Source organism: Podarcis filfolensis (genome assembly GCF_964270895.1).
Source record: "Podarcis filfolensis genome assembly, chromosome: 15".
NCBI lineage: Eukaryota > Metazoa > Chordata > Lepidosauria > Squamata > Lacertidae > Podarcis > Podarcis filfolensis.
In genome coordinates, this window is record NC_139618.1 from 3,289,006 (window position 1) to 3,303,517 (window position 14,512).

The 14,512-nt window shown below is 42.1% G+C and overlaps 2 protein-coding genes across 13 annotated transcripts in view; one reads left to right on the top strand and one right to left on the bottom strand.

Annotated features, from left to right (window-relative positions):
• ASPA (aspartoacylase) overlaps window positions 1-11,928 on the bottom strand; it is a 26,726-nt gene extending 14,798 nt beyond the window's left edge. For 2 of the 8 annotated variants that reach the window (XM_083587960.1, XM_083587962.1), the window contains exon 1: window positions 6,979-8,046. In XM_083587960.1, the coding sequence (XP_083444086.1) occupies window positions 6,979-7,087 (109 nt within the window). In that variant the 5' untranslated portion in view covers window positions 7,088-8,046. Of the gene's footprint in view, window positions 1-1,435; window positions 1,545-3,044; window positions 3,064-5,000; window positions 5,020-5,703; window positions 5,790-6,978; window positions 8,047-11,355 lie in introns of those variants that run through there. The other 6 variants (XM_083587964.1, XM_083587965.1, XM_083587961.1 and 3 more) reach the window with 6 other exon arrangements.
• SPATA22 (spermatogenesis associated 22) lies at window positions 1,878-14,340 on the top strand. Of its 5 annotated transcripts, none has more exons than XM_083587882.1 (10): window positions 1,878-2,000; window positions 4,428-4,515; window positions 5,761-5,820; window positions 6,251-6,379; window positions 8,348-8,399; window positions 8,593-8,688; window positions 9,813-10,146; window positions 11,863-11,995; window positions 13,140-13,237; window positions 14,022-14,340. In XM_083587882.1, exons 1-10 carry the CDS (start codon window positions 1,968-1,970, stop codon window positions 14,211-14,213), a joined length of 1,215 nt encoding a protein of 404 aa, XP_083444008.1. In that variant the 5' UTR covers window positions 1,878-1,967; the 3' UTR covers window positions 14,214-14,340. The 5 variants fall into 5 exon arrangements, with proteins under 5 accessions (XP_083444008.1, XP_083444007.1, XP_083444009.1 ...); XM_083587881.1 differs by having other exon boundaries at window positions 1,914-2,097; XM_083587883.1 differs by lacking the exon at window positions 1,878-2,000 and adding an exon at window positions 2,666-2,718.
• Window positions 14,341-14,512: the final 172 nt, after the last annotated feature.

The window sequence follows — 14,512 nt, forward strand, 5'->3', positions numbered from 1 at the left end:
TAAGAATTCCTCTCTATCACAAGCAGCAACCATACTTTCCTCTGGATAACTTTCTATTTCCACTATCAAGTTTTTACATTTATTTTATCCTGAAATCTCTCTCTTCTGCTCAGATTGCCTTCCAAATATCAATAACATCCAATTCACAGAGACATGTTGTTAAAAACAACACAATAAATGTAAAACACAGGTTGAAGCTATTTTAAGGGGAGCAAAACTGTCAGAAAGCCAAGGAAATGAAAAAGGGGGTTGCCTGGCACCATATATTTAAAGTATTTTGATGTCACTTTAAACAGTATTGGTTTTCCCCTCCCCAAAACTTTGGGAGCTGTAGTTTTTTAAGGATGCTGAGAGATGTTAGGAGACCCCCTAGTCCCCTTCTAGAGCTACAATTCCCAGAATGATTCAACAATCGATCCCTCTTCACAGGGAACTCTGGGAATTGTAGATCCCTGAGGGGAACAGGAGGTCTCCTAAGAATTCTCAGTACCCTGAACAAGGTATAAAGGGCACAAAACAATGGTATAAAACAAAACACAACAACACCAACTGGCAGGGAAATAATGGTGAGAAATTCAGTTCAGTTCACATTTTGATCCAAATCCACTTAATTCACACTTCCCAAAACAATGCAGGTACTGAAACAGAGCAAGCATTCAAAATTTGCATTTATCAAAATTCTACATAACAGTTCCCCAACCAGAAACAAACAAAATGTTCACAAAAATGTGTATATAAGAGAGAAGTTAATTTCATTGTACACAGGTTGTGCATTGACAATAAAGGTATTATTATTATTATTAAGTGTCATAAAATGAATATATTACTAAAAATAGCATTAAAACACATTGTATTAGGGGAAATAGCCTGCAAAAATAATTGCATTTTAGGAGAAATTGCACACAAAAATGTGTTACGTTGGGAGAATTGCACACTTAAAATGCTGACAAATTTCCATGAGGTTTTGGGTTTTTTTAATTAAAAAGAATTATCAGACTTATGCAAGCGAAACATACGTCGGGAAATGTGCCAACTGATAAAACTGGAAAAAGAGAGAAGCAGAAAGAAATTGAAATTGACACAGCCATCCATCCGTAACCCAAATGAGCACGATGCAGTTAGCTCCAGATGAAAGCTGGCAGCCATGGAAAGTGGTCCCCTTACTGATGAAGGGTCTTTGCTGGAGTTTGCCTCACAGTCACGTTCTGTGCAACTTACACTGAGCTCAAGGAGCGATCCACTTGGCAAAACCCAGGTGGTCCTACCCAGCTAGGAGGCTGAAAAAGCTCCTCTCCTTGCAAAGCCATGTCCCACAGAGATGCAAAAAATAATTGCCATACCTTCGGTGCTTGTAGAGGGATGAATGCGGAGGAAGATTTGCCTCCCTACTATTTGAATTTATACAGCAGTGATTAAAAACAAACAAACCACTCACCTATGCTGATTCTGTTAGAAGATATAAAACTAGACAGCCCAGCCACGGATTCAAAAATACACCTCCTCTTACACCACCAGCAACCTATTCACATTACCGACTTAATATTTACTGAGGCTGTCGGTGTCTTAATCCAGACAGACACCGTTTCTTTTAACTATATTGCCTCGACTTTCCCTGCACCCTGCCCTCAAAGTTCCTAGAGAAATAACTGTGATGGTAGATGATTTCTTAAGCTACAATGGAGCAGTTACACTGTATGTCAAAGTACAATCTGTACTGTCCTTTGCCCTCGTTTCCCCAAGGCTGTTAATTAACAAGCCGCCAGAGCCAGTGAATCACAACAGTTGTAAAGAGCTGAAATAACGTGGTGCTTTTGGAACGTGCACAGGGTGTTTTGAGGGTCTGCAGTGCCTCTATGGCGGTGGCCATAAGTATGCCAAGATCTAGCCTCTGTTAACAGGCCAGAAAGAGAGAGTCTAAAACCCTTTTCTTACTAAAGCCGTGTGAAAAATTGAGGCTAATTGTTTTGATGTTCGGCATGCGGCAGGGTTTGTTCTCAGGGGTGGGTGAGAAACCATCCGAACAGAAGACACACAGCGCGTTTCCAAACACAGTTTATGGCAGATGCCACAGAAACTCCCTTTTTGCTCATAGTACAGGTGGAGTTTGTCCAAAGAATATTCAAACTATCCCAACAGGCCACCAGACAATAGAAGCGCGGCCTTTTCTATTATTCCTTTGGATTGTTTTTATAGCGTTCTATGCGATGCTGTAAATGTTGTCGCGCACGGCCCTGATGTTTTGCATGAGGAGGCAGCCTATAAATGCTTTTCCAAAAAAAATATAAATGAATAAAAAGCAAAAAAAAAGGTTTCCTTAAGGAACCTGGGGGCTGCCTGAATATCTGGCATAATAAAGGGTTCATGGGGCAACAAATTCTCTATTACACCAGTCTTAATTCATTTATAGTCGAGATGGAAAAGGAGGTGGCAGGGGGATACCTGAAGTATTATATACACTATTATTTTTATTTTTTTAAAAAAGCTCAGTTTTGGCCATTGAAGAAATCAAAAGGACTTCTGGGGAAGGAAGTAAATGTGTCAGTTGGCCAGAGGAAAGGAGATCTTTTGAACGTTTCAGGGGTCCTGTGATGGTCATTTGTTTTAACTGTTCTTAATTTTGAATTTTAAACTGTTGAAACCCACCTTGGAACCTGCTGGTCAAGGTGGGGGGGGGTGTTAATAAACTTAATTGTCATTATGGTCATCATCATAACAGGTGTGTGTGGTAAAACAAAGAGGTGGAGGAAAGGCAGCATAAATAATAATAATAATAATAATAATAATAATAATAATAATAATAATAATAATATGTTATGTGGGTCCAGAATGCTACTAATGGAAGGAGGAGGAACCATATTCCTTCAGCAGAAGAAAAAGAGGGAATTGTGTTGACAACCATCTTAGCTACTCTGCAACCAGGAGAAAGACAAGTGGGAGGGGGGTAAACAACCACCAAAAAAAATCTGATAATATACCAATTATATAAACTGCACATATTTTAAAATGTTAACAGTTGTTAAGATTGGTGGTTCCACGGCTCTGACCTTTTCTCCTCAGGGGCTGAGGGTGACAGCTCTTGACATCCCCATACAAACAGGAGGAAGGAGAAACTCTGCATTTTTCTCCTTATGTTTTTAGTACTTAATACTTTCAGTTCTCCTCCCTCTTTCCCCTGAACTCCTGCCCTCTCTCTCCTTTTCCCATTTCTGCTCTTTTCTCTCTGGAATTAAAGGTTAGAATGAGAGAGATTTATCTCCTTTTGCTCCCCCCCCTAAAGAATCTCACAGGAAAGGAGAAACGCTGAAAGCCTGAAGGAATTCCCGTCCCCCTCACCCCCGACTTTAAAAGTCTTGCGCTAATTCTTAAAAATACCGAGTGCTTTAGAAATACTTGTAAATAAATAAATAGTGGGTTTAGGCGCTATTTCTGTCTTTCTCTCCCTTGTCAGCCTTGTGCCACCCTCACTTTCACCTCATGATAGTGGAGTCAGGCATTTTCCCGCCTTTTTCACCTCATGCTTTGGCACTCCATAACTAAGCAATTTAGGCACTTTTCCTGCCTTTTCCTCAGGTAACCATTTCTCTAAATGTATTTAAGCACCCCCCCACACACACACTTTCTTTTGTAACCCCTGTCAGCATTGAAACTTAAGTGTTTTCCACCTTTTTCACCTCATGCTACCTAACGGATTTAGGCCCTTCCCTGCCTCCTTCTCGTCCCCCTCATTAACCTGATTTTAATGGATGTAGGCAAATTATTTTCTCACTACCTTCCCCTTTCAGCTAGATTTAGGAACTCTTCCACTATTCTCCCTCATTGGCATTGCACTAATAGATATAGGCACTTGCCTGCCTTTTTCCCCCCTCTGTCAGGTTTGTGTTTAGGCTTTTCCCTCCACCCACCGCCATTTTTCTTGCACGGAGCCATCAACCTCTAGCAAATGGGTTGAGGCACTTTCTTGCCTCCTCCATTAGCCTCATGCTTGTAGATAGAGGCACTTTACGGTGCCAGCAACAGATGACCTTTTTATGTTCGCATTTAAGCCTAGTTTTTCCTCATGATTTTTGTTTTCTGGCCAGCCTGGTCACCAGTTCTGATTCTGTCCTCACCCTTGCCTTTTAAAATCTCATTATTCTTTCTCTTAATGTGTGTTTCTGCTAAAAAAATAAGACTCTTGTAATTTAGTCAGGCCTTTAATTCCCCCTCCTTCCCCTGCAGCTAGAGAGTTGTACACATATGCAAAAATGTGACTTTAACACACACGGGGAGAAAGCAATCCAACATGTTAAAACAAAACTGAGCTTGGTTAAAAACTAGAAATTCCAGGTTGTTTCCCCCCCTCCCCCTGCGCCCAAAAAACCCTCTCAATTGCATTGTAAGACATGATTTATAGCTCTTCTCCTAAACTTTTATTTTCCCATATACAGCCTTGCCAGCCACAGAAGTTACGAAAGCTTGGATGTGTATTTATACACAAAGTGAATGACGGGATTATTTTTATTCTGCTTAAACTAGGTAACAGTTTAATCTCATGTCACTCTGTTCTACCTAGGTTTGCATGCTATCCTTTATTTTTAACGGACATTAGTGCACGTGGTTCTCCTCTCATTTTATTATCACAACAACCCTGTGAGGTTGGTTAGGCTGAGAGACAGTAACTGGCCCAAGGGTCCCTCAGTATTTTCCTCAAAAAAATATTTTCCAGTTGCATTTTTTTAAAAAAGAAAATGCACAAAAATGGTCACCGTAGGGTTGTAGCCAGTGTTTGTCCTAAGACTTATTGGAATTCATGATCAAGACTTAGATCAATTAATTTCAATGGGTCAACGATGAAGAAAACTTAGTTATTATTAATTATTGAATTTACATATCACTCTAGACCTGGAGGTCTCAGGGAGGTTGACGGAACAAAATCAAATTATAAAACCACAAAATATATAATCAAAATAAAAACAACAAACCAATAACCCAGCGGGTTGGATGCAGCCCATAATATCTACCTGTTATATTTATCAGTCACCTCGTGCAAAAAGCCTCAAGGTGATGCGCAGTCTCATATGAAAAAAACATTAAGCACAATTAAAATGACAGCGATTCAATCATGGAGCCAATGTCCTAAACAGACAATGCACCCTGGATACCAAATCAGCTATTTCTGTCTATGTGTATGGAGCACTGTGTGCCCTAAATATTTTTACACATCTTTAAAATATTTAAATATGCTTTTATTAAATGTATCTTTTTTCTTACCGAGGAGTTTGCAAATAATAAGCAAACAAATAAACGTTTATAATGAATCCTGATGTTACCTGTTTGATCAGTAGAGCATTATCTATGCAACATACTGGTGGGAACTTTGCTTGTTGTGTGTTTGCATCTATATAATGGGTAGGCAAACTAAGGCCCGGGGGCCGGATCCGGCCCAATCGCCTTCTAAATCCAGCCCACGGACGGTTCGGGAATCAGCATGTTTTTACATGAGTAGAATGTGTGCTTTTATTTAAAATGCATCTCTGGGTTATTTGTGGGGCATAGGAATTCGTTCTTTTTTCCCTTCAAAATATAGTCTGGGCCCCCACAAGGTCTGCTAAAAACGTTTGCTGACCCCCAATCTATATATTATATTTTTAAATTTAGTACAATCTTGTTGTAAACTACTGTGCTTAAATAATGCACTACAATTCTCTTAAAAGCAATGCTTACATCACCCCTGGGAAAAGACGAGTGCTCAGTCATTTATCTTTTTGTGTGTGTGTCTAGGTATTGTGGAAGGAGAAATGAAGAGGACTTTAACTAACAATTCAAACCGCTCTACTGCAGGTATCAATATTGCACTGGTACTGAATTTGAAAATTATTCCGATGACTTGATGAAATGCCTGTCATGATGGTTCAGGTGGGGGAGCTTTAGAGATCCAGGGTAGGATGTACAGCAAACGTGTGGCCCTCCAGACCTTGCTACCTGGCCCTAGGGACTCTCTTCAGGCCATATCCTCTGCCCTCAAGCCACACTCCTCACTAGACCTGCTCTGCAACCCCTTTGAGAGTTTGAAATACTGAAAGTACAGTATCTGTGGCCTTCTGTGCCATTTCTGCGTGCAGGAGGTGGCCTTTGCAGGTGGGGGATAGTTCAAACTCTGCCTCAAAGCAAACTGTTAGCTTGTGTTTGTGTGTGAGAATCAACACAAATAATGTTATGAAAATAATATCATAACATAATATACATATTATGTTGTAACTTTGCATTTTAGGCTACTTACCAGTCCCACTGTTCAATCAGAAAAAAAGGAACAGGCAACCACTCACTTCAAACCCACTTAAAAATGAGCTATGTACCAGCAAACCAGCTGAAAATGTGGATTATTCTGCCATGCTAGCTGGTAAGTGGAGGACAATATTGTGTGTGTGTGTGTGTGTGTGTATTACACAATTATACAACTGAAATATCTGTGGGTCGCAAGACTACTTTCTTGTCTTTACTAATTATGTGGAACGCTGACATTTAAACAGGAGTTCTTGAAACTCTGCCCTTTTTTCTTTCAGTTCATATCATAGGTCCATGTTACAGGAAAGGAGAATTTCGGGCGCACTATTGTAGAAGATATATCTGTCATCTCTAATATGCTTGAAAAGGCTACTGTGCAGAATTTCTGCCAGGATTAATTACTGTAATAATAACAGTTAATCCTATTTTATGCTGGTCAAAGGGGAGGGGGAGCTTTCTTAGCGAAGAAACTTCTACCTCTCAATTGCCTTGTGGTTTCAAAATGCTGCCTTTGGAAAATGGTAATGTACAACAGTGCAACCATAAAATAATTGCTTACCTAGCTTTTCTCAAGGAGTGCATTCAACTTGGACCATGCAAACTACTGACACAGAAATAGGAAACCGATAGATTATACCGAGAACTGCTTATAAACAATTATATTAAGAGAGCACAAGTTTGGCTGCGGCTATTAGCCATGTTCCGTCAATGTACCTCCAATTTCCAGATGCTGGGCGGAAACAAAGCAGGAGATGATTGTTGGCTTCATGTCCTTCTTCTGAGCCTCTGGGGATTTCTGAATGGCCATTGATGGAGGCAGCATGTTGAAATAAATAGATAGGCCCTGACATCTGATCCAGCCAGGAGTTATATCACTGGTGCCCTTTAAATGTTACAGGAGTGCTGTAGGGAAAGTACCCATGTGATCAACCCAGCCCACATGTCTGCAGGGCTGTCAGCTTCAAGAGGAATGCTGTGAAAGAATCCACCGGGATTCTTGTGCTTGTTATTTATTTTACTTATTTATTTCCAAGCGGGACCTGCAACAAAATGTTGCATTGTAAAATTCTCATATTCAGGGTTTCTGGCCAGAAAGGCAGCCCTTTTCTCAGATACAGTGGTACCTCGGGTTAAGTACTTAATTCGTTCCGGAGGTCCGTACTTAACCTGAAACTGTTCTTAATCTGAAGCACCACTTTAGCTAATGGGGCCTCCTGCTGCTGCCGCGCCGCCGCAGCACAATTTCTGTTCTCATCCTGAAGCAAGGTTCTTAACCTGAAGCAGTATTTCTGGGTTAGTGGAGTCTGTAACCTGAAGCGTATGTAACCTGAAGCGTATGTAACCCAAGGTACCACTATACTCCATTTCATTCTTTATTCTGTCTTCCTGGTTTTCCATTCCTGCCACCCCTCCGCCTGACACTCAGCATTCCTTTCCCCCTGAGCAGGCTCGAACCTCCTTCAGCCACATTTCTGAGACAGCTTACAATAAATAATTAAGAACATAAACATAGCAAATCTATTAAACAATTACAGATATGCCTATCCCTAACCTGAAATAAATTACACCGTTAGAAGGGCACCTGAGAGCTCTTATTTTGGACAGTTATTGTCACAGTTCAAAGTTTCATGGGATTCCAGGCACACATGGAGATTACTGTGAGAGATGAAAGTGCAATTATCTTCAGTGTTGGAGAACTGGAACTTGAAGCACTACTGGTTCAGGGTGGGCGTGTAGTGGAATCCACAACACTGTGATTATGAGGAGTGCAAATGAAATTCGCATGTACAGTGGTACCTCAGGTTAAGTACTTAATTCATTCCGGAGGTCCGTTCTTAACCTGAAGCACCACTTTAGCTAATGGGCCCTCCCGCTGCTGCCGCGCCGCCAGAGCACGATTTCTGTTCTCATCCTGAAGCAAAGTTCTATTCCTGGGTTAGCGGAGTCTGTAACCTGAAGCGTATGTAACCTAAAGCGTATGTAACCCGAGGTACCACTGTATATATTTTTTCAAGCTCACAAACAACATATTACCAATATCATGAACTTGATTTCAATTAACTGTGCCCTTTGACTTTTTAAGATTTTGAATGGGAAACTGCAAAGCCAGAACCAACTCGATTACAGAAAACAATGTATGTATGGAAAAAAGCAACACATCTTAAATATATTAATCCTCCTCACTGCAAGTATATTTTATACAGTTATATTCCTGTAATTATATTTATTTTAAAATTATGGAAACTGATACTGTATGATTACACATATGATTTTTACAAGCGTCTGTCTTCATCATGCATTGTAAGCTCTAAAATTATGTCCTTAAAGCCCAGCAGAGCTTCCTGTTCCACCTTCAGTCTTAAGACACCCAAACGCACCAACATCAGCTGTATCACAAGCAGGAAAGAACTTCAACAACTGGAGGTTGGTTGCATCCCCCAAAGCGTACAACTGCTTCCAGCTGAGGTCATAATATCATTTGACATGAAACTTTGCTTCATTGGAATCCCTCTAGGTGGATTTTGGAGTTAAACCTTTTTGTGCTGATGAAACAATTCACTCTGCCTATGCTTCAAGTTCTGCCCTTTGGACATGAACTAGAAATGCAGGATGGGTGGGGAAGAATTCTGTAAAAATTTAAGGTGCAACAACATGCAGAGGTTAGACTAGATCACTAGTCTTCAGTTGGTGGGTTGGAACCCACTGATGGGTTGCAGCCTGATCCAATGTAGGTTGCAACAGAAGAAGAAAAAAAGTTTGGACTTGATATCCCTCCTTTCACTCCCCTTAAGGAGTCTCAAAGTGGCTAACAATCTCCTTTCCCTTCCTCCCCCCACAACAAACACTCTGTGAGGTGAGTGAGGCTGAGAGACTTCACAGAAGTCTGACTAGCCCAGGGGTCAGCAACCTTTTTCAGCCATGGCCCAGTCCACCGTCCCTCAGACCATGTGGTGGGCCGGACTATATTTTTTTTTTGAGGGGGGGAATGAATGAATTCCTATGCCCCACAAATAACCCGGAGATGCATTTTAAATAAAAGCACACATTCTACTCATGTAAAAACACCAGGCAGGCCCCACAAATAACCCAGAGATGCATTTTAAATAAAAGGACACAATCTACTCATGTAAAAACACGCTGATTCCCGGACCGTCCGTGGGCCGGACTGAGGCGGCGATTGGGCCGCATCCAGCCCACGGGCCTTAGGTTGCCTACCCCTGGACTAGCCCAAGGTCACCCAGCAGCTGCATGTGGAGGAGCGGGGAAGCGAACCCAGTTCACCAGATTACGAGTCCACCGCTCTTAACCACTACACCACGCTAGCTCTACTACCATGTAAATAGATGGGAAAAGATTAAGTATGGCCAACGGTCAGGGTTGATGGGAGCTGGAGTCTAGTAACATCTGGAAGACCCCACATGGGCTCTCCCTGTTCTAGGTATTTCTGGGAGGAATTAGAGGAAAGGATTTCAAAATGCTGTTGGGTTTCTAAATGCTTGTATACATATTTTGATATATTCAAGCCATATCAACTATTTTCACTGCAGACTAGAGGAGAAAAACAACACTTGGAAAAGAAACAACTTCCCAGCTTTGGGCAGTGGAACAGACAACAGGAAGGGTTCACAGCTTGACAACAGTCCAGAGTGTTTGATGGGAACCGGATCAAAGCAACAGAAATCAGCTGGCTATTCACATGGTAGCAAGGCAGGAGGAGCAGAACAAAGCTATCCAGCCACAGCCCAATGGCCAGCTGGAAAGAACACAGGGCTGAGGGGCCCACAGAGTCAGAGCACATCGTATATATTTAAACCCAGCCCTTTACAACAAAAAGTTAACGGGGAAAAAGCTGATTGTGCTCAAGATGTCAAAATCTTTCAGGTAACATTATAATATACATGTATTAAAAAAAAAAAGGTTTGTGTGTTCCACTTCCCACAAAACCTAGGGCTGTCTCCAATGCTAGTCCTACTCAGAGTAGGCCCACAGAAAAGTAATGAGCATGACTAACATTGGCCCATTCATTTCAATGGCTCCACACCGAGTAAAACTTTGTTGGATGGGGCCTCTAATCTTAAGTAATCTGCAATTTAAGACAGTGGTTGACTTGTAAATTATTTTACATCATCCAATAAAATCAAATTGCTTCCTCAGCTGAATTACCTGTTTCCACCCACCCCACCCACTTTTTAGCATATTGTATACCTTTTTAAAAGTGGGTTTTAGATTTGGGTATGAGACAACCACATAAAACATTTTGCAAGGAGCTACCAAGAAAATTAACCCAAACAGAGTTACACCCATCCACCCAGTGCTGCTGGGTTAAGTGATCTGGTCTCATAACTCAGATCAATCACCAAGAGTTAAGACAAGATGCTTAACATCAAAGAAAACCTGCTAAAAAAAGCAGCTAACTTTTTCTGCCATGCAGTTTCACAGATCACAATTAAAGTTCTTCTAAGGACTCAGCTAGATTGGTAAAGAAAAAGTGATTTATATGTGTTGTATATGTGATATAACACTGTTCCACCAGATGGTGCTGTGGAGTCCTGTTTTTCCCTACGGGATTTCCCTGTGTAAATTTACAATGCATTAAACTGAAACGCTTCTTTGATGTGTCTAGATCCAGTCTAAGAATAAGGGGGTGGGGAAAAACATTCAAGAGCTTCTGAGCATGTTCAAACTGTGAGCATGCGGCTGACTTTGAGCATGGCTGAATGAAAACCATGCAGGCACAGCATCTTGTTTCAACTTTCTGAGCTAGAGAAGAACTTATGGAGGAAAATGGTGCTCAGCTCATAGTACAGCTGACCATTACATGCTGGACAAATTTCTCTACCAAACCAGGTCTTTTGGGGGCATATGAGTTGTTCATCTTGTACAGGAGTGATTTGTTCAGATCATTTCTCACTAAGAGGTCTAGTGGCTGCACACTAGTCCTTGAAATTGCCCTGGAATGAGTACAGTAAGCCCACAACTAATGCAAGAGTTCGGTTCCTGGGAACTGTGTGCAAATGAAAAAATGCATAAAGCCAGGAAGGCCCCTTAAGCAACCTGTAAAAAAACAAACATAAAAAACCCAGCACTTACCAGCTCAGACTACCTTCCCCTTGCTCACAGGCCAGCTCCACTTGCTCTCTGTGCTTTCGCTTGGCCCTATCTTACTCTCCAACTGTGACAACGGCCGAACACTCTCCCAGGCTGAGTGCAATGGCTGATGGGATTGCCAATTGTCATTTCCTGCTCTCCCACCTCCTTCTGACATTTTTTCTACTCATATTTTGATTTCCCTCATTTTTCCAATTTATTTATTTATTGATCAACCTGTGCAAGTTTGTGATCGCCTAAGAAAAGTGAGCGTAAGTTGCAGGCTTACTGTACCTCAAAAACTGCTTTGCTCATCCATTCAGGGCAGAAACATGAAGTCCATTTTACATTCTCACTCCCCACACCCACTGGATCTCAAAAACAAAGTTGCATATGACAGAAAAACATTTAAAAATATATAATTCCAAGTATTGGAGCAGGAACTCACCACTGTGCAAAGGTCTTTAATTGCCTCAAGTTCTCTTTTTGTTTGCCTCTTCTGTGTGAAAGAAAGGGCCAGCGGCGTTTCAAGCAAAACTGCAGGAAAAAGACAATTCTCTCAGAATTATATCTGTCGTCATTGAAAGCATGAAACACTGGAGTCAGTATACGAATAAAGTGCCACTGTTATTTGAGGTCTTGGGTAAGTACAACAGTGTATTGTTTTTTTCTACACAGAATGCTGGTGCCACGATGCCAAGCATGGACAGTTAAATATATATTTCAGACAACAGCATCAGCTGCCCGGGACCCAGCACCCTAAGCAAGGCACGTTGCTGACACTTATCTTGCTGCCAACATGCTTTGCATTTTTTTCTCAGCCTGGTGCTCCCAGCAGACCCAGGAGCTGGGCCAAGGCATTGTTTTACTTTGCTGCAATGCCTCAGAGCAGGAGTGGGAACCCTTCTAACTCCCGAGGGCCTCTCATTCCCTTCTGGGTAAGCTTCCAGGGGCCACATGCCAGCGGTAGACAGGGTCAGAGGCAAAAGTGGGCAGAGCAACAGTGGTAAATTTTACCTCAGTACTGTAGGCTAATATCAGCGCATACTCAGACACGCTGCTTTCTAGCTTCCATCCAGCCACCCAGAGTGTCTGGGGCAACCCAGCTAGATGGGTGGGGTATAAATAATAAAATCATCAGCGTCAGCATCCAGGCGAGTAAAGAGTTCGAGGACACATTTCCAGCTGGGCAAGAATACCCAAGGAGGGTGCAAGGCAGGGCTGGTGAAGGGCCTGGTCTCAGGAGAAGGGGTCTGGCCTAGGAGGTTCCCCACCCCTGGCTCAGAGGAACACTGCTTGGGCAAGTGTAAACAACGGCTAGATCCAACTGCCCAGTGCTTCTTGGGGCACTGCAAGTGCCCTCTACTCCCTGTCACTGCTGCCAGCAAACTCAACAAGAGGGCACTTTGCATAGGTCTACCTCAGACCTAAGAATCCTGTCTGAAAGCATACAAACATCCAGTTCTCCAATTCTATGACACATTGCCTGATCTTCACTCACAGGGCCGGCTCTGACATTAGAGTGAGGAAGCTGCCTCAAGTGGCAGATGCTGGGGTGGGTGGGTTCAGAGAACAGCAGCAAAGTGTTGGAGGACGGAGCTGTGGATGCCACACAGCCTGAGCTAACCCACAGAATTCAAATTGTAGTACCCTAGAAGACTAGATTGTCATCCCACTTCCATCTTTGTACAAAATCAACCAAACAGACCTTTACAAAAAGCCGTTTATGTTATCTTAGGACACCGTGGGATACAATTGTTAATGTAAATCCTGCTCTATATATTTAGGCGTCCTGGATTCTGCAGTCACCCCTGGGCAGTACGGGGCCAAGACTTTCCTGTTGAGAGACGGGAAGGAGAGCATGCCATGTGTATTCTATGAGATTGTAAGTGTTGCGCATGTTTGTTCAATCGTGTACTACATGTGCTGCAGAAGCCACCACTTCTATTGCAATAAACACCTGTGCACCATTGGTACAAGTAGAGGGACTGAGGCCATGCCCAGCAGAATGATCAATCAGGGAGCTTCACAGGTTCCCCGAGTGTTCACCCTGTTTTCCTTTCACAAGTCATTACACATGTCAAATGCATACTCATGGAATACGGTATGTGGTCAGTCCTAAAATTTCACTAATATACAAGTAGCATATTAAAATATTTTCAAAACAAATATTATTTCTGTAGATTCTTCCAGTTTATTTTGACAGTAGAACATTTAACACCTATGTAAACCAGAGGTTATGGATGATCAGGCAATATATAAATCCTGTTAAATAAAACAAACACCTTACCTTGGCGTTTACCAGCCTTACCACTGCAACTGTAATTCTCCAAAAGCCATTTTTAAAATAATAATAAAAATTGAAACAACTTTGTTGATATGAGTTAGATTGTGGGAAAGAAGCATGAAGCTGTTGTTTAACTACAACAAAAAGGAGAATTCCAATGTTACTGTTACTTTAAAGGAAGGATAGCCAATGTGTTGCCCTCCAGATGCCACTGGGCTCCAGCTCCCATCATTCCTGACCACTGGCCATGCTGGCTGTTTGCACTGATGGGGAATGGAGTCCACAAGTACCTGAAGGGCCCCATGTTGGCTCCCTCTGTCCATGCTTAGTATTTCATGCTAAGGGTTGGGAGGTCTTACCTCTTATTCTTCTTGCATAACAGGACCGGGAGCTGCCAAGGTTAATCAGAGGTCGAGTCCACAGATGCATGGGAAACTATGACACAAAACGCAAAGTCTTCAAGTGCGTCTCCGTCAGACCTGCAACGGTTCCTGAGCAACAAACCTTCCAGAATTTTGTCAAAATTGCAGATGCTGAGATGAGCAAATATGTCAAAACAAGCAACGAAGTTTAACTTACACACATATACTAGGAACCATAACATGGGCGTAATGCGAAATATTTGCTAAAGCTCATATTTTCAGCACCGATATGAAAGCATCACCATAACATGTTACCTAAAATAAAGTAGTTCTGGTTTACACCCGTTATGCTTTTCAGCCTATGCTTTTTTGAGCCTAACAGCTCAAATCACAAGGGCCATGCTCAGCGGATAGAAAACTTGCTGTTCTTCTGTTGAGGCCTCAGATCAGAGATTTCATGTAGGACAGGGATAGCCAATGTGGTGCCCTCCAGCTGTCCCTGGACATCAGC

What these genes read in the sequence shown, in the direction of transcription:
- SPATA22 (XM_083587881.1), top strand. Translation starts at nt 2,056, where the DNA reads ATGGCAGATGCCACAGAAACTCCCTTTTTGCTCATAGTACAG. An exon ending in AAGAACTTCAACAACTGGAG is followed by an intron (nt 8,689 to 9,812) that starts GTTGGTTGCATC and finishes TTTTCACTGCAG; the next exon opens with ACTAGAGGAGAAAAACAACA. An exon ending in AAGATGTCAAAATCTTTCAG is followed by an intron (nt 10,147 to 11,862) that starts GTAACATTATAA and finishes TCTGTGTGAAAG; the next exon opens with AAAGGGCCAGCGGCGTTTCA.